General features: G+C 44.6%; 1 protein-coding gene across 1 annotated transcript in view; it reads left to right on the forward strand.

Annotated features, from left to right (window-relative positions):
• The window catches only part of RELN (reelin), a 534,786-nt gene that overhangs the window by 213,065 nt on the left and 301,786 nt on the right, over nt 1-19,935 (forward strand). The window contains exon 4 of the mRNA XM_054988081.1: nt 18,472-18,542. Coding sequence (XP_054844056.1) covers nt 18,472-18,542 — 71 coding nt within the window. The remainder of the gene's footprint in view (nt 1-18,471; nt 18,543-19,935) is intronic.

Raw genomic sequence — 19,935 nt, forward strand, 5'->3', positions numbered from 1 at the left:
AACATAACGAGGCAGGGGATGCAACCAGGGGTGGCCCAAGGATTTTGGGAACGCTAAGGAGCTGGGAAGACTGCGCTTGGCCTCTTTGCTGTGCTGCAGGGAGGTGGGAAAATGGCACCTCCTTAACTCCTGCCAGGCCACAGCAAGAAGCTGCAGGCCACCCTCCTCACCCCCCAGGGCCCGCTATCCATGTCCCCTGTGGCAGGGTGCAGTGGTGCTGACATTTTTCATCCTCCAGTGGCATGGCAGGAAGCTGCCACCTCCTCTCCTTGCCTCGACCCCCCACCCACCCGCCCCCGGTCAGGCAAAGTGAAGCGAAGAAGGAAGAAGGCCAGGCCCCACCCCTGAAGGAGGGAGGGAAGGAGGGAGCAGGCTGTCCCCTTTCTGTCCACTGTGGCTGGGAGGGGCTCATACCAGGACAGATCCTGTTGCCACAGGTGGGAAGCTCACCCAGTTGGCATCTTTCCGTCTCTCACATCAAGGACTGTTGCTTGAGGACACCTAGTGGATGGGTGCCCCTAGATGGAACTCTACAATGTGATTGTCATAAGGTGTAGTTCCTTCCTAAGAGTGTTCTGATCCAAAGCTGATTAGAACCAAATAATGGGCTGAATCCTACAGTGTATGAGCAAAACGGGAGACATACTTACCACTTGCACAAACAGTAACACAACAGCTGCAGCAACATGTATGTTAATATAATTTTTAACAGTACAACAATTAGATATGGAGCAAGAATGCGCAACAGAAGATTCATGTGGTTTCATTTAATTTGGTTTTGAAATGGAAGAAATACTTTGTGCTGTTTCGTGCATGCGGAAAAGATAGTGAGAATATAATGGCTCTTGCTTAGAACAAAGACACAGTGACCGTGGAAGACCTCTTGGTGGCAACTCGATCTTCCTGCTGCTGCTGCTGCTTTAGGTGGTGGGAGAATTTTTTTAAAAATTGCTGATGTTGTGCATAGTGACTGTAACATCACTTCTGGGTAAAACCTGATTTTGCAGTAGAGTTTTTGGTGATTCCTAGAGCAACATGATACCACTTCTGATTTCCCCCGGAAATGCCGCCATGCCACACAAAATGCTGGCACCTTCCAGGCCCCATTCTCCCATTTTCAGCCAGGTACTAGCCATTGGCTTGCAACTCTAGACAACGAGGGGTTATTTTAGCACTTCTGCTTGTATTTTTAAAATTGCTTTTAGGGCAAGGTGTTAGTTCTGAGTATTTTTGAGTGACAGATATACTGCATATGACTATTTAAAATGAAAATCAGCAGTCAGTGCCGTATACATCAGCCGGGGAATGCTTCCTGTTGTTCGAAAGCCATATTTTTCTCCGTAATTTGATGTGTTTCTTTTGTGCTAACGGGATGCAAGAACTACCCATGGAAAATGAAGCGCAATCTTGATAATTTAAAGCACTAAGTGAACTAAATTCTTTTTTCCCTCCTGAGACAGACTGGTTTGAACAATAGCTACCCATGCCTCTCATCCTGAATAGCTCTTCCCCGTGCTTTTGCAGACGTCTGCACAATATGGCAGAGGGAAAGGGGCTATTTCCATGTAGCAGATTGCCTTGTGGGAAGAATCTTGAATGGGTGTTGAGAAATACATGTATGCTGCAGCCAACTAGCAGGTGTTAACCATCATTACTTTCATTTTCCTATTTACAGGTTTTGGAATCAATATTTTCCATGCGACTGTTAACAGCTAAACATTTCTATACGACTTTTAATATATTGTTTAATTTTAAAAACCAGGCTAGAAACTATTTTGCTTGTTGAAGTTGTTAAAGATACATACAAAGATTTGTAAACGTAGACTGTAGTCTTCAGCTTCCAGTGAAAAGGGTGATAAATTTGAAGCCATAAACAAAGAGGAAACAGATATTCAAACTGTAGCACCTTTCCACATACCTGTTTATCCATAGACTAATGGAGGAAACAGTTCAGAGATCTGCTGTTTGATCTACAACATAACAGGTCCCCTGGAGTCCAAACTGGGAGATGGGGGTGGTGGTCCTGGAAGGGCATGTTTGGGTGATACTTACCGTGCACGTGAGCAAAGACTGCATGCACTCTGGAGCCTTCATTGTTGCATTGAGAATGTCATCATTCCCAGCACAACAATAAAGACCCTGAAGTGCATGGGAGCACACTCCAGAGCTCCCGGGCCCTGCTCCCACCAGGGGACTGGGAACCCTAAACATGTAACAGTGTCAACAAGTTCAAGAAAGAAAATTTGGAGTGTAACAACTGTGTGGGAATGGATGCTTAACTCTTCCTGCCTGTTGCTTCACTGTTCTAGACCACCACTTGAGTTACACACCCACCCACAGAAAAACACATGTATTTACCCTTACAACACGCATGTGGAAACAGTCTTGGAGAACAGTGAATTGGAATGGAAAAGCAGTGGTAAATAGGGAAAAGTTAGACACCTTCTACTATTTCTCCATTCTCCGTACCATTTTCTCCATTCCAACATGACCTGTTTCAAAACAGCCTTTCTTAAAAATAATGGTGAGGTATTTTTGCATGTACTGTAATGGATAGCTAGTTCCTCAATTATAGGCTGCACCCACATATTACTGAAAAAGCATGAGAGCTGCTTTTCTATGACGCTCTGGTAATATCTGTCGAGAAATAGTTTCTCCTCGAGACACTGTGGACATGGGAAGTAGTGACGCCATTCAGCAATGCTGCATAGCTGCCGTCCCCACCCCGCCCCGCTATAGATATTACCTTGGGGAAATAGTTCCTTTGCCATTCCAAAAATGTATGAATTCACTTTCGGGTGTCATATATTTCGTTAGCATTATTCCACTCTTACAAAAGTAAATTCCCTGTAGGTTTGTGAGGCATTACTAGATATGCCTTATGATCAATAGTATGCAGGCTAATCTTGTAGAAAAATGGTAACAAATTTGAACTACCTGGATCAAGTCCTGACACATAGCCAGTTTGTGCATAAAGGTACTAAAGCTCTTTTTTTTTAAGTGGGAGAATAGTTTACTTTTTCCCTTCTCCATATCTTCAAACTCCTTGTAAATGTATCAGAGCCAACAGTGAAAGAAACTAGTTTTTAAAAATTGGATCAGCACGCAGCATGTTATATTGCACAGTAATTATTAGTTAAATGGCATTTTCAGATTTTTGATGCCTCATAATCTCCCTTTTCCTAAGTCAGTGGTTCCCAACCTTTTTTGGTATGGTGTCCCAGAAGTCCAAATGTATTTGGTGTGGTGGTGGTAGAAAATGCCATCAAGTCACAGGCAATTGGTAGGGCGACCCACTTTAAAAGAAAAGGAGCACACACAAATTGATAAAACTGCACAAGCCTGGGACCTGCTTTCATGGACTTTGCAACTCACTTTCGGGCCTGGATTCACAGGATGGAAAACACTGCTCTAGGCTGCATTATCATTAAAAGTGCTGCCATCAAGCCTCCATGTTGGCTTTTCTTTCACCCTTCATTAGGAATGCTCAAGCAACCTACTGGTTCCACTCATGTCCTGTTCGGCAGTTGCAAACAAAGAATGATCTTTCGATGGTTCAAGCGTTTGTTGATCTGATGGTGGGTGTTCAGCAGGTTGTCTCACGGTGTTCCTTACTAACCCTCCCACAGAACACATAATTGGCTTTTTGGGCATGCAGGTTCTCGGCCTAGTTGACATCTGCTACCTCCCCGTCCTTGCTGCATGACTGCTCTGGTCAGCAGGCAATTGTTTAAATCGATCACTTGCAAATCACATAAATTAGTCATCAGTAAATGGTTTGTTTCCCTAAAATCCTGCCCTTCGGTGTTTGGCTAAGTAGTTCTTAGTGGTGCTAATGGCTGCTGATCAGTTTGAGTCAGCAGCGCCTTGTACATGTACAATTTTGGGAAAGCACAATGCAGACTGGTTCCACAGGCATTTGTGGCTGCTTGACATGAACCAAACAGAATGTGTGTTTGGCTCACACATATTATAGCTACCTTAGAACATGGTAAGTTTGGATTTTTTAGTTTCTCGCCTGGTTACGGGACTGAAACAGCCTTGGTTACCTTGGTGGATGACATGTGCCGGGAGATAGATGGGGGAGTGTGACCTAGTTAATTCTCCTGGACCTCTCAGCAGATTTTGATATAGTCGATTCGGGTATCCTTCTGGATGGCCTTTCAGGATTGGGGCCGAGCGGCACTGTTCTGCAGTGGTTCCAGTTCTACTTTGAGTGTAAGTCTCAGAGCGTGATGCTGTGGGACTGTTTCTCTGCCCCTTGGCTTCTTATCTTATAGGGTGCCTCAAAGTTTCATCCTGTCCCCCATGCTTTTCAATATTCATGTAAAGTTGCTGGGAGAAATCATCTGGAGATTTGGGCTGAGTTGCCACTAACTGTTAAAACTTTTTAAAAATTCTCTGAGGCTTTTAATGGTTGATTATTTATTTCAAACATTTATATGCTGCTTTCCCACCCAAATAGGCCCCCAAGGCACTGAACATTAAAACATTTCAACATTACAACATTTCAAACATTAGAACAGTATTTAAAATATGCATATATATAATATTTAAAACAGTTAAATACAACCTTTAAACACATAAACACATAGCACACAAACAGGGAGGTAGGCTAATAAGAGTTACTGAGGGAACACCAAATGAAACAATATAGGAAGACAGATTAATCTCCCTGGGGAGGGATTAGTGTTTCTCTGGTTTTATCTGTTTTATTAATCTGATTAAAAAAACAAAAACAAACTTCTGAGTTGCTATTCACTGCTTTATAAATGGTTATTTGAATCCAGTATTAGGATTTCAGGTTCTCTTTTTCTGTTTTTCTTCTGCTACTTAGTATACCTTTCAACATGGAAAAGTTTCTTTAAAATAATTAAACCAATCTCATTAAGGAAGAAAAGATAAGCTTCTAAGGGTTCATCTAACACAAATTGAAAACCGCTGTCCTGTGAAGCCTTACAGTGAACAAGAAGGCATGGGTTTGAACTGAAGGTACCCCAAACAAACCCCAGTGCCACGTTACCGACTGCATCCTGGGCTGATTACGAGGCCAGGAGGCATTTGTGTGATGCTCTCCCAGTACCTCCACCTATTCATTCCTATCTGCTGTGATGGACCTGTTTTTGGTTTTGTTCCTTGGTCAATCAGGGTTGTACAGTGAAGTTAACAGATATGTACTAAGTTTTAGGGGTGTAAAATCCGTATCTGGGATTTGGGAAAAAGCTGGGCTTTTGCTGATGCAGCTAAATCCAGCTCTCTCAAATCAAATCAGAGATCTGATCTGGGAACCTGGATCCAGAAGCCCAGATAAATCCAGGTTAATACAGATAAATCTGGGAAATGTAGCTTCAGCCTCTGGCTGGCTCTTTCCTGGGCTTCTCCCACTTTTTTTCCAAGAGGGAATGGGGAGGAGGGAGGGGCAGAGGTGGGAGGGAGGGGAAAGGAGGCAGGGAGTGGGGAGAGAGTGGGCAGTCCATGCAGGAACTCTCTTTGACTGTCTGTCTTCTCTGAGTGACACTGGTTCAGTTGAGCGAAGTTGCAACAAGTCCCTTGCTTCAGTTTGATTTGGGTGGAATTCTCCATTTTGACATGATTCTCTGGCCTGATGTTGTCCCCTTGATTCATTTTCAAGTACTTTAGCACCCAGTTTGGCTCAGGAGCATGACACAGAGGGAGGAGAAGCTTCAGCCTGCCTCTCTGCAATGTTTATCTTGGTCAAATCCAGTCCCCACATCTGTCTGTAAAAATGTAGGGTTGCCAGTGGCAACTGGTGGGAGTCGAGGGGTGGGGACATAGGGGTGGCATTGGACAATGGCAAGATTTCACTTCTTGGGAAAAGCTGGTAGTGATGTCACACCTCTCTTGGTATTGCTGGAAGCATTACAATAAAACAATAGTAGAGTGAGCAGTGGCCCCACCGTGGGGCGGGGGGGGGGGAGGAGAATTCCATCTATTCCTTTGCTTCAGTTTGGTTCTGTTGAACTTCCTCTTGCATTTGGGAGTGTGTCTTTGGCCACTGGAAGTATTGCTCCTGTGTGTTTCTGTCTGAGAGCCTTCTTGGAAATGTTTTCTCCCTAGGAAACAATGGAAAGCAGTTGGGCAGCTTGTTCAAAGGGCATTTGGGTTGGGGGGGACTTCAGTCTGGGTCTGTTGGACTTTCTCTGGATTGCATTTGGGTTAGTGATACTGAGAGTTTCTAGGGGCACTTTCTTCAGGGGCCCATAGAATTTGACCTCAATGTCCAATCTTCCTGAAACCCAGGGGAGTGTTTAGAGAACAGTCAGGAGGAGTAGGTTCCCTGCAAATTTGGTGCTGTTTGCTTAAGACTCCTTGATAGCCCCAAATAGTTTTCCCCATAGAAAATAATGGCAGAATAAACTTGGGATTCTCTGATGTGTCTTAGTTGGATCAGAGAATCTTTCCCGGATTTCAGGAATCTTGGATTTTTGGAGGATTCCTGAAACCTGGATCCAGATTCCTTGGATTTTTTGGGGTGCACACCCCTGCTAAGCTTCTGTCAGACTGTTCATACTGAATCATGCAGTTTCAATATTTTATATATATATATATATACATACACACACACACACATTTCAAAAAGGCTTCTCATTTCAAAAAGGTCTGAACTCAAATTCAAAAGCTAATAAGGAAAGAAAGGCAATGTTTGTCATTCATTGTTTAAAAAATAATGCCATTTCTCTGATTTTTCAGAAATCTCCTAAGGTTGCCAGTACTAAAAATTACTTTAGCTTCATCCACAGTCCCCCCCCCCCATCTCTGGGCCACGCAATGAGTAAAAGAGTATTATAAGTAATGAGTAAAAGAGTATTATTATCCTAGCCAAGTTCCCACATGGGTAATAGTATCTTGCATGCATAATTTCTCTTTGCTGTTTCAGATGTATGTAATTAGTGCAATTGGCTTTTCATGGTTAATTGATGAAAAACTGTAGGAGGAAAGTCACCCAAACAATTTTAAATAGTTGCACGTACTTTTGTAGCATCAATTCACCCCTGGAGTATATTATCACTGTTTTAATCCAGAAGACTTGGAGGCCCATGAGTTGAGAAGGAAGAACTGCTACTTCCTAGTCAGAACTAGGGGTGTACATCTAGAAAGTTCCCATTTTGGTTCTGATTGTTACAGATCAATCGCATCTCATTATCAGTTCTGGCTGGGGAGGTGCCAGCTCAGGACTGACCTGTTTGGATTTTTTTGTTTCATGAGTTTCATCTCCTTGCATTCGTGTTGGACACGCATGCGCATGCATACTCTTCTTTTCATGGGGGCAAGGCTCATGCCAATGCCATTGCCCAGGAAATGCTGAAAAAAATGCACTCATGCATGCCACACACATCCTCTTCCCACTAATGGAGTTAATTCTAAGGGCTCAGTCTCTCCCCTTCGGAGCCAATTGATTGCATAATGAGTGTGGACAGGCTTGCCATTAAGGAAAACAAAATACTGCCAGACGGCCCACCCCACTGCCTGGCTTGTCTTCATGGCTGCTGCGTGGTAAGTTCTGAAACGAAACACACAAACTTTTCAGGGGGGGGGCGGCATTACAGCCTCATTTCCCAGATTTGGTTCAGCTTTCTGGAAGCCACTTTAACGAGCTGAACCAGCAAGTTCTGTGTGTATGTTTGGCTTGCTTTTTCCCTTGTGCACACCCCTCATCATAACTACTTTCCTTCCTCTGCACCTGAAGGGCATTAGGCAAAGGTTGAGCACGTATGCCTCCTGCATGACTTTCATTCCAATATAAGTAAAATACACAAAATCTATGCAGTCTGCCATCCTAACAAAATTTAACGTAATTAATGAAATTATAAGCATTCCTACTGCTCTCACTCCCACATATACTTGGGCAGTTTTCCATGCTCTCAGCTGTGAAAAGTCATGGGTAATTTTGTGTAAATTGGAAAATCCATTACTACCCTGACAAACATGTAGCCTTAGCTATGGTTTTCATCTTTAGATCCCATTCCAGATGGCTGGGTTGGGTTTACTCTGTGATAATTCTTTGTTCTTGAAGACGGAACCAGCATTTGTATATTATTTTAGAGTTCTAGCCTTGAGAATTACTCTTTATGGTAGAGATTTCAGGCAACAGTGAGTGTCTTTGTTCTATTGGTTGGGTACACATAAATAAATCCCATATAGCTGTTTACATGATTGCCTGAAGACATTGTTAGCTGTTTCTTCTTAATCTCTTGGTCTGCAACTGCTGTCTTTGTGCCAATAATTATCAGTAATTTTACTGAAGCTAAGATCCTTGGAAAAACTTAGTCCAGAGAATCACCTTTCATGCTGGGCTGATGTCTGACATAGCTGGGGGACATGGAGAAGGTGGGTTAGTGAGCCCCCTGTTTACTCGCTTGACTCTGGCACAAGGAGTCCAAAGAGCTAGTGGCTCAGTTTAGATCAGCCTGAGAGCTGCTCTGAGCCATACGTGGTGCAACAGAGCCTTAGAAACTGCTACAGCACTAGCTAGATATCAAACAAAAGAGCCCTGCCGTGCTGCAGTTCTTCCATGGATCCAGAAAGAACAGTAAAAGGTCAGCCAGCACCAATCCAGCCATCCCCAGCTGCAAACAAAAGCCATAAGAATCACCTTCTGTTTGAGAATTGGCATGCTGATTCAGCACAAGGCCAGCCTCCGTTACTCTAGCAAAGGGGTGAAGGGTCTCCTTGCCCCTGTGTGGGAAGCCTAGTGCAGAAGTCTGTGCATAGCAAATACAGGATTCAGGTTCCTGAGGTCTCTAGAATTAGGTGGTTTGATTTTATATTTTTCCTCATTAAGAACTATACCTATGAAAGAAGTCCTTTTTAAAAAAAATCTCTTTATTTGTACCTCTCTCTTAACAGAATCGAGATGTTTTTCTTATTATGAATGGCTTACACATTTGCAATAATTTCCTGGTTGACTGGACATTAACATGGAATTAAGAGTTTGCTTGGCCTATTTGTCATTACTGCGTAGGGTTGAGTGAATGCCACTCTTTTTTTCAAGGCCTCAACACATCTGGGTGCTGGATTGTCATTGCACCTTAACATCCTGCTTGTGGCACCTGAAGGTCTGCCGCCCCCTTTTGTCTTAGCTTTTCCCTCCTTCTCCTCACTTCCAATTCCTTTCTTGAATCTCCTATTCTCTGCCTGCCGCATTGCTATGATGTAAGCCCCACTCACTCCCCCACTGTGAGGCAGGTTTTCCGTCCAAAACAGTCAAGATTGCTTGCTTTGGCTGGGCAGCCTTTGGTAGTGTGTCTCTGGCTGTTATTTAAAGGTCTTTTTGTCCCAGACCTTAAGCTTATGTATTTATGCTTATATCCAAGGCCTAATATTTGGTAGGGGAGAAGCAAGAGCCACGTCTTCTTCAAATGAAATGGCACTAGAGGCTGAGTAAAGTTCAAAAGGAAACAGCAGATTTATTAATCAGGTAGGGCTGGCATATAGATAGGCAGAGAAAGTAAAGCTGAAGTAAACTTTGATCGTAGATGTCAGTCCCTGGCAGTTAGGTCAGAATCATACAGCATTGACAATTATAGAATGCAGAACACAATCATATTACATTTCTAACCCGCCCTTCCCACAAGCGGGCTCAGGGCGAGTTACAGCAGTTATAAAAATATAATACATAATACAAATATTAAAAACAATTCATAAACCAACAGTTCATTATAAAATCAACAAACATAATAACTGTCCCAAGGTGGGGTCAATTCCAGATTCCTGCCCATCAGCATACAGGGGGAGGGAAGCAGACATATAATGTACTGCAACCCATATGTAGGTCAGCTAACGAATGGGCACTACATAGCCCTGTGCTGTACCCATATGTTGGACGGACAGTCGGCGGACACTGTATAACCCCACACTTAGTGGGAGGCTGGTGGGAGGCTCAGTGAGGATCTCATGCTGGCCTCAACCATAAGCCTGGTGGAACATCTCCGTCTTACAGGCCTGCTGAAATGATAGAAGATCCTGACGGGCCCGTGTGTCCTCATACAGAGAGTTCCACCAGGTTGGGGCCAGGACTGAAAAGACCCTGGCCCTGGTTGAGGCCAACAGAGCCTCCTTGGGGCCAGGGACCACCAGCAGATGTTTTCCAGCTGATCAGAGCATTCTCCGGGGCACATACGGGGAGAGGTGGTCCCTTAGGTATGCTGGTCCCAGTCTATTTAGGGCTTTATAGGTCAAAACCAGCACCTTGAACTGAATCCAGAATTCCACGGGGAGCCAGTGAAGCTGCTGCAGAATTGGTGTAATATGTGGCCTATAAGGAACACCTGTCAAAACATGTGCAGCAGCATTGTGGACCCGCTGTAGTCTCCGGATCATACCCAAGGGCAGCCTTGCGTAGAGTACAGTAATCCAACATGGAGGTGACTGTTGCATGGATCACCGTCGTTAGGTCCTGGGCTGAGAGATAGGGGGCTAGCTGCCTGGCCTGCCGAAGATGGAAAAAAGCAGCCCAGGCAACTGTTGCAATCTGGACCTCCATAGATAAGGAAAAATCCAGGATCATGCCCAAACTCCTGACTGATGGTACGGGCACAAGTGGTGCCCCCCCAAAGGCTGGGAGATGGATCCCCTCCTCCGACAGCCCACGGCCCAAGTACAGGACCTCCGTCTTCGCTGGATTCAACTTCAGCCTGCTCTGTGCCATCCATCCAGACACTGCCTCCAAAGCTCTCAACAGGGCATCAGGGGCAGAGTCAGGTCGATCGTCCATCAGCAGATACAACTAGGTGTCATCCGCATATTGATGACAACCCAGTCCAAACCTCCACACCAGCTGGGCGAGAGGGGTGCATATAAAGATTGAACAACAGGGGAGAGAGTATTGCCCCCTGAGGGACACCACACACCAAAGGCTGGCGTGTGGACAACCTCTCCCCCAGCGCCACCCTCTGTCTCTGACCGTGGAGAAAAGAAAGAAGCCACTGCAAAGCTGTCCCTCGAATTCCCACGTTGGCAAGGCGGTGGGCCAACAACTCATGATCGACCATGTCAAATGCCGCTGAAAGGTCTAACAAAATCAGCAGTGCTGACCCGCCACGATCCAGGTGCCTATGGAGGTCGTCCATGAGGGCAACCAACATTGTCTCCGTCCCATGGCCCGGATGGAAACCAGACTGGTATGGGTCCAGGACAGAGGTCTCTTCCAGGAGTACCTGCAGCTGTTCTACCACTGCCCGCTCAATCACCTTTCCCAGAAATGGGAGGTTTGATACTGGGTGGTAACTGGACTGGTCAGTGGGGTCCAAGGATGGTTTTTTCAGAAGAGGCATCACTACGGCTTCCTTCAACGCACTGGGAAAACCCCCGGAGCGCAATATTGGCATACATGACAGTAGAACAAAATATTCCCAAGCATTAGGCACAATAATCTTCTTAAAACTTAGTTTCAGTAGTGACAGATCTTAAAAGAGAGAGGTTTGTCTTCTTCAAATGAAATGGCACTAGAGGCTGAGTAAAATTCAAAAGGAAACAGCAGATTTATTAATCAAGCAGGGCGGGCATATAGGTAGGCAGGGAAAGTAAAGCTGAAGTAAACTTTGATTGTAGAACAAAATATTCCCAAGCATTCGGCATAATAATCTTCTTAAAGCTTAGTTTCAGTAGTGACAGATCTTAAAAAGAGATGTTCATACTTTCTGACTTAGTTTTTTTAAATAAGGTTTCTTCATAGATTTCATTTTACAGGTTACATGTTCTGACTTCAATACAGCAGCTTTTTCCTTTCATACCAGACCTAGGGTCTCCCTCAGAGCCAAAATCTCCTTTCCAGACACGACAGGAATTATAACATAATTCCAGCCTAGACATAACTCTAGGCTGGAGTGTCCTTTCACTACCGGCTTCCTCTGCCAACAACACCCCTCCCCCCAGTTCTATCTTGTCTGTATAAATTAGTGCTGGATTCCGTACTTTAGAACTTTAACTAAAAGTTTCCATAAACCTAAAGCTGTCTCCGTTAGGGCAAGCTTTTCCTTTTTCCTCATACAAAGGGTTACTAGTCCAGCTCTCAGACTCCAAACTTCAACACCTTCAACAGTTCTATCAGCACCAATTGTTGCCTTCTCACTAGCCAATCACAGAGAAGAGGGAACAGCCTGTCAATCATTCTCCTTTCAGGCAGTTTTTTTTTAACCCTTTCCCTTTCTGGGTGCTGCACTTAATACCTTTCCATTTAAAAGCCCATTCCATCACAAATGCCTTCTCTCTTTGTCCTTGCTCCTGAATCCAGCCATTGCCCTGCTGGATCTCTCCATCTCATTGCTCTCTCCCCTCTAGGCATGAATAATCATGGGTCTTGCTGTCCACATGCTTTGTTCCCCCAAGGATTGTTGTAAGGATAAAAGTACAGGACGAGAAAATGCATGTCACCCGCAGGCACCTAGAGGAAGGGTTACAGGAAGGGTTACATAGTGATGTAATACACTAAATTTATTTATAGCTACTCAAGGAACTATGTATTTATTTGCTTCAACTATACCTCACTTTTCTCTCTGTCTGGGACCCAAAATGTCTCTTCCCTTCTCCCATGTATCCTTACAACAACCCTGTGAAGGAGATTAGGCTGAGAGTGTGGAACAGGCCCAAGGTCACCTAGCAACCTTCAATGGCAGAGTGAAGATTTGAACCTGGGTCTCCCATATTTCAGTCTCACTCTAGAGCTCCTGGTGGGATGGGGGAACCTGGCACTTACCAGGAAGACTTACCTGTGAAGCACTGGAGCATGCTCGCTGTCAGGCATGATGACATCACTTAAGGAAATGATGTCGCAGCTGGCGGAAGCATGCTTGCTGTGCTGGTCTGGGAGGGTTTCTTGCCTCCCAGGACCATTCACTAGGCCTTTACCCTCCCTTCCGCTGACCAGGTGAGTGCCAGCGGGGCAGAGGCTGGGAGAAGGGGATCCCCTGCCCCTATCAGGGGACCTGGCAGCTCTATCTTATTCTGACCACTACACAATGTTGGTTCTCATACTAAGTAAATTGCATGTATACTTCTACTCAGCACGGATGACTGCCTTGATAGAAACTACTGGTTATTTCTAGTACAGCATACATTTCTGTTAGGTTAATAGAGAGGGAGCAGTTGCTGAATTTACTGTTGTGTATTTTACTTTTCTGACAGGATGGACTAAGAAATACAATAAACAGGTTGTTTTCACTAATATTATTGAGACCCAGAAGGACTCGCGTAGAAGGGAAAATCCCATGTCATCACCTCCCCTGGCTCTGATTCCATTTTCTGTTCTGATTGTCCCACTGGCTGCCCACCCACTAATCCCTATTCTGCTTACATCTTCCCTTTCCACACACCAGTTTGCAATGCTATGGCAGCCTAAAACATGTATTATGGCAACCCAAAACACTGTCTAAACTCTGGGAACTATTACTTTGAATGTCTGTGCAATTGGCTGTAGATTAAGTCTTTTTTAGGTAGCTCTCAGCATGCCTGGGTAGGAAATAGGAACTTCATATGTTGACACAGTAGGTAGCTACGACAGCAAGAAGGTTTTTTACCCTGTAGCATCAGGACTTGCAATGTGCACCTGGATATTCTCAGTCTGAAAATATACCTGAAAAATACCCTGAGCGGCCTCTCCATTGGCCAACAGCACTTCAGTCTTATCTGGATTGCACTTCAGTTTATTGACTCTTATCCACCCCATTACCTTCTCCAGACATATATTCAGGACTTCACAGACACCTCCCCCCCAGTTTAGCTGTTAGGGAGAAACAAAGATGGGTATCATCTGCATATTGGTGACGAGGGGTGTGCACACCAGAAAGATTCGATTTTCCTTCTTCAGAATTTCTGAAGCAGGAAAAAGAGTAGGAAATAAACGATTTCCAAAGTGGCAAACTGCTTTGAAAATTGCTTCTCGGCCTGCTTTGGTATGCTCTGTGAAGATTCGGAGCTCTCCAAAACTCCCCCCTGTTTATTTCACCCATGGGAGGGGGAGGGGAAGGAAAGGACAGGAAACCCCTCCTCCCCCTCCCATTGGGTGAAATAAGTGGGGGTGGGTGCTTCCTGTGCTTCAGCTGGGAGGCAGGGGAATCCCCCGCCTCCCATCTGAAGTTTAAAGTGCCTGTTTGGGGCTTCCCCAGGCTTCAGCTGGGAGAGGGGAATCCCCAGCTGAAGCTTAAAGCCCCTTTCAGGGTTTCCCTGGCTTCAGCTGGGAGGGGAGGACTCCTCTCAATTTGATACCAAATTGAGAGGAGTGTCAAACACCCAAGAATACTCTGAAGACCTGAATACTCTGGAGAAGTGGATGGTTGTGTCAGTCCCTGGCAGGTAGATCCCCCAAGTTCTCCATGGCAACCACACAGGTGTATTGGTTGAAGTAACTTTATTAGAGATCCATAAAGTTCAAGGTGCTCAGACAACGAGATTGGCAGAAGTGACGTAAATAGGGTTGGTAGTGTTAGTGATAGGGAAGATTTCCGCCTTCAGGACAGTGACTGTCTATAATGCGGATCTGGATTTTCTGGGTAATAAAGTTAAGATACTGAAGGACGTCCCATTTTTAGTTCGGAAAAGAAGATTTAAGTATAAAAAGCTCGCAGCTCTTCTGAGGGAATGTGGAATAAAGTACAAATGGCTATTTCCGGAAGGTATTTGGTTCAGTTACAAAGATCAAGCTTACAAAATAACATCAGAAGATCAATTAAGGGACTTTGAGGACAAAAATCAAGAATTTCAGCAAGACACCAAGCAAGAAGAAAAGGCGAAGTCTGAAGGGGGGGGAGGGAAGGAGCACTGCGGCTGCAGCTGCTCAGAGAGAATTGCGTCCGAGGCCCAGGGGGGGGAGGAAGACTTAATTTGAATTGTAATTTGTATTTTGCAAGGTCAGCCACTCCAGCAATATCATACAAAGTTTTAATTTTTTAATAATGGCAGTATGAAGGGAAAGCATTATGTGTAGTGTAGTGTTGTTATATGTTGCTGTTTTTTTTCTTTCCTTCTCCTGCCCCCCTTCTCTCCCTTTGTATTGTTAGTCAATGTAGTTAATAAAAAAATAAAAATCTTTAAAAAAAAAAAAAAAGGACAGTGACTGTTAAAGTTCTGGTGCGAAGGAGCCAGGGGAGTTGAAGGGGAGAAAATAGGTTTCGGCTAGACAGAGCAAAGAATGAAATCATTTCAGTTCCCAAGAAAGAGAAAGTAAATACTTGCAAAATAACCCTCTGGCTTAGCATCAATAAGAAACTTCCCATGCCTTCAGAGGATGAGCACATAACACAGAATACATACGTGGCAGATATGCAGGATGGCATACATGACAGGTTGTGAACAGGATGCAATTCAACCAAGATAAGTGCACAGTATTACATCTGGGCCACAAAAATGTGCAGCACAAATACTGGATGAGGGATACACTTTTGGGCAGTAGTGTATGCAAAATAGATCTTGGGGTAAGAGTGGACTGTAAACTAAATATGAGCAGTCAGTGTGATGCGATGGCAAAAAAGGCCAATTCAATCCTGGGTTGTATCAAAGGAGCCATAGCGTCGAAATCGCAGGAGGTCATAGCCCCTCTCTATACTGCCCTGGTTAGGCCATAGCTGGAGTACTATGTGTAGTTCTGGAGGCCTCACTTCAAAAAGGATGTGGACAAAATTGAGAGGGTGCAGAAGAGAGCAATGAGGATGATCAGGGGTCTGAAGACTGAGCCCTACGAGGAAAGGCTGAGGGCCTTGGGAATGTTTAGTTTGGAGAAGAGGAGATTGAGGGGGGACATGATTGCTCTCTTTAAATATTTGAAAGGCTGTCATTTGGAGGAGGGCAAGGAGCTGTTCCAGTTGGCAGCAGAGGGTAGGACCCGAAGCAATGGGCTAAAACTACACGCACAAAGGTACCGGCTGGATATTAGGAAGAACTTTCTCACGGTCAGAGTAGTTCAAAAGTGGAATCAGCTGCCTAGGGAGGTGGTGAGCTCCCCCTCACTGGCAGTTTTCAAGAAGAGGCTGGATGAGTATTTGTCAGGGATGCTTTAGGCTGATCCTGCACTGGGCAGGGGGTTGGACCAGAAGGTCTGTATGGCCCCTTCCAACTCTATGATTCTGTGAAGGTAGGAACAATTGGCTGGGATTATAGGACCAGAGGTTCATTCTTTCTGGGGGAATCGGCTCTTGCTTGAGGTTGTGAGTATTAGTTCTTAGAAGCTTGAGCTGCAGTTGTTCCAATCTAGTGGTGGTTTTTGTTTGTTCCACAAGGGGAGGTCCACAAAGGAATTTAGCAGGTCCTCTTCAATTGTGCTTTCTGGAGCAAAGTTTTCTAAGTCCCGGGCAGAAATAGTGGGCAGGTCATTCCTCTGTGTTATCTCCCATTGGCAGTCTTCAGATGGGCGCTCTTTAAATAAAAGTTTGCTTTTTTCCCCATCAGTAAGGAAGATAAAATTAAATTGTCAAACACATGGACTGAAAAAATCCCTTTAGTATGCAGGTAAAATTTCCGGCAGAGCAGTAGAGTTGGAATCCTTGGGCTTTCAAACGAAAGCAAGATGCTCTGTGTTTGCTTCAAATGAAAGAGTGGCTCTACACGAATCAACTCTAGAGAGGATGGTCTCATCTTGAGGAGAGCACTTAAGTAGTATAGACTAGAGCCTGGTGTTTGAGTTTCCAGGCTGGAACCTGTCCCCTGAATCTGCCTACCACGAGGCAGACTTGGCAGGGCTGTCGTTTGAGTTGGAATGTTGGGCTCTTATCCTCAAAGTGTTGCTCCATATTTATACTTTCATTTTCTTCTTCACAATAGTTTGGGGTTTGTATATGTATGTTGGAAGAATTAGATACATTAAGTGTCCGTTCACACTCATTACTCCTGGGAGCACCCCAGTTGTTGTTACTATTATTCGTTAGGAGATAGAACGATTTATCTACCTTGGCATTTATACAGTGAATTTTATCTAGTATAAAGCTGACCATTTCAGCAGTCAAGAAGGAAAGTTTTTTTAAAGTATCAGCAGCGGCACTGCCTTTAGCTTCGTAATCACTTTCTTGTAACCTTGTAGTAGCAGGTTCTCCCTCTTCTATTTCCCCTTCTCTGTGTTGTTCAACACTATTTCTTGCTGGACTTGCTCGGCCAGCGGGGCGAATTGGTTTGAGGTTGGGATCTCAGACTGTGTAGTGTCTTTGGAAATGAAGAAATCATCCAGCTTGGTCTGTTTATGAGCTGGGGATGAGGTCACATCTTCTGCCTCTCGCTCCCTTTTGCCTTTCCCCATTTGCCTTTTGCCTTTCCCTGTTTCAGAGTCTGCCACAGCTTACCGTGTAGTCTCGTCCTTGGTAGGAAGCGTCAGCCATTATGCTTTATAGCAGATGTTTTTTATATATATTAAAAATTACATATTACATATACAAAGGACAGAAACCTGTTCATCCCATTTTCAAGAGTTGTGGGGGGGGGGGTCATTAAAAAGTGTAAGGTCAGAGTCAAATTATTCTTGCTCTATCATCTGCTTAGATACTCAAAAATATCTGCAAACGGGGTTTTCCAGTGTCCATATAGGTCCTAGAGTTCTCCCAGAATTGCAACTGCTTTCCAGCCTACAGACATCAGGGCCCCTCCTGAAAATGGCAGCTTCAGAGGGCAGGCTTCATGGTATACTGTAGATTGTAGGTATAATCCCTCCCCAAAGTCTCCTCTCCACAGATGCTGTGTACAAATCTTCGGGAATTTTCTAGGCTGGAGTTGGTTACCCTACTTCAGCAAATGCTGAAGAACAGGTCTTCTCTATAGTCTTGTTGTAGGATTGCCAATTCTAGCTTGGGAAACTCCTGAAGATTCGGGAGCAGTGCCTGGGGAGGCTAGAATTTGGGGGGGAGAGGAAGTTTAATGGGGATGTGATGCCAAACAGTCTACTCTTCAAAACTGCCATTTCCTCCAGGGGGATGATCGCTGTCGTCTAGAGCTCAGTTGTGATGCCAGAAGAACTTGGGGCTGGTATCCCTGTTTGGCTGCTGCACTTTTTGAAAACCATATTTCCAGCTGCTGCTGAGTGCTGCAGAATTGGCCTCATCATTGGCTAAATACTAGATAGTCATACCAGTCCCTCTTCAGATGATTGCTGGTGCTATGCAATGAATAGGAGGGAAGGTAGCACAGTGTAGCCTGACCTCATCAGATCACAGAAGCTCAGCAGGGTCTGAACTTGGATGGGAGGCCACCAAGGAAGACTCTGCAGAGGAAGGCAATGGCAAACTGCCCCTGCCTCTTACTTGCACTGAAAGCCCCTTGCTGGGTTCTCCATAAGTCAGTTATGGCTTAACAGAACTTTACACACACACACACACAAAATGAATAAACAGGGAGCCTACACAACACAAATGGACATCAGAATCCACTTTATATAGGCTGTCTTTCCCCCAAATTAACTTTTTCTGTAATGAGACCATTTTGTGCTATACATTAATTATGTGCATTTTTGGTTTATCCACTGTCTTTTTATATTTCTAGGGCAACAGCTACTCACAGGGGCCAAGTTATATTCAAGGATGCCTTAGCCCAGCAGTTATGTGAACAAGGGGGTAAGAGTTGTTTTCACTGAGAATATTAATCTTCAATAATCATTTGCATTTATAGACAATATTGTTATTTGGGCAGCTAAGCAGCTGACCATAAAACCTAACAAGGTCGCCTGTTCTTAATACTGCTGTTGTGTCATCATGGCATTTTTTGTTGAAGCCTTGGGAGGTCAGCTACCCACAGTAGGACATACAGAGCAGACCTACCATTGCCTGTTGTTTTGCTCCCAAGTCTGTATCTTTCACATATTTAGGTGCACAAGGAGGCCAGGAGCAACCAGGGGCAGTCTTAGCCAATGGGCAACTAGGGCAGCTTCTTTTGAGGCTGACCACCTCTGGTCTTACCCCACCCCAGCAGAGGAGATAAAAGGAGCAAATGGGCATGCTTCCTTTGTTGATGCCATTCACGCTCATGCTGCCCAGGGCTCAGGCAGTCAGCTTCTAGAGGCAGTTCCCACCTACCTCGTATGGGGTAAGGGCTAATACTTGCTTAGCCCAAGGGGGTGGGGGTGGCGGGGGGATAGCAGTGATTCTGGGGCCCCATCCTGGGCTTTTGGCCCAGGGACCCAGAATCAGTAAGACCAGCCCTTGGGAGCAACAGCAGCACTCACCATCTGTCTCCTTCTATTTCACTTACACTCATTTGTAAGATGTACTAAAAACACTGTATTGGGATGCACCATAAGGCTACCAAGGACTGGGGTAATCAGATCCTTATAGTTCTTTCATTTGCTGATTTGAGGAGTTAACTCATCCTGGTCCTACATTCACATTGTTCAAATATCTTTTGCTCTCCTTACATATCTTATATATAAAAATACCACACAGCGATTCCTAAAATATCAAGTCCAACTCTGATGGTCTTTTTTCTATGTGAATACATGGTGAATTAAGATTGCCAGGTCCACTGCGGTCCAAACTGGGGGACAGGTGGTGTCGGGGGTGTGTGTGTGCTCAGGTGGTACTTAACATGCACCTGTGTGAATCGCACATGCACTCCAGAGCCTTTGTTGTTGCACTGGGAATGATGTTTTTCCCGGTATGACAACGAAGGGAAGGCACCTCCACAGGGATATTTTCTTTAAAATTAGCCGCCTTTTAATTAACAAGAAAAAGAAGCCCCTACAGCGAGCCTTCCTAAACAACTTGTGGCCTGCTTTTTGACAGGGCCTAGCTAATGTATTTGGAGCCTGTGTAATGCATTTATTGGACCAGAGTAGCTGCACTCAGGGTTGTCTCACCCCAGCACAAGAGTAATCTGATATCTCTTTGCTTTTGTTCTATTTTCCTGTACTTAATATATGTCAAATGTTCATTGGTTTCAGCTTCATTGGTTTCAAGATGCATATTTACTTTATTATCCAATCTGCATATTTTGTCTGAAGTAAGTTAGGGA

The sequence above is a fragment of the Eublepharis macularius genome, chromosome 9 (genome assembly GCF_028583425.1).
Source record: "Eublepharis macularius isolate TG4126 chromosome 9, MPM_Emac_v1.0, whole genome shotgun sequence".
Taxonomy (NCBI): domain Eukaryota; kingdom Metazoa; phylum Chordata; class Lepidosauria; order Squamata; family Eublepharidae; genus Eublepharis; species Eublepharis macularius.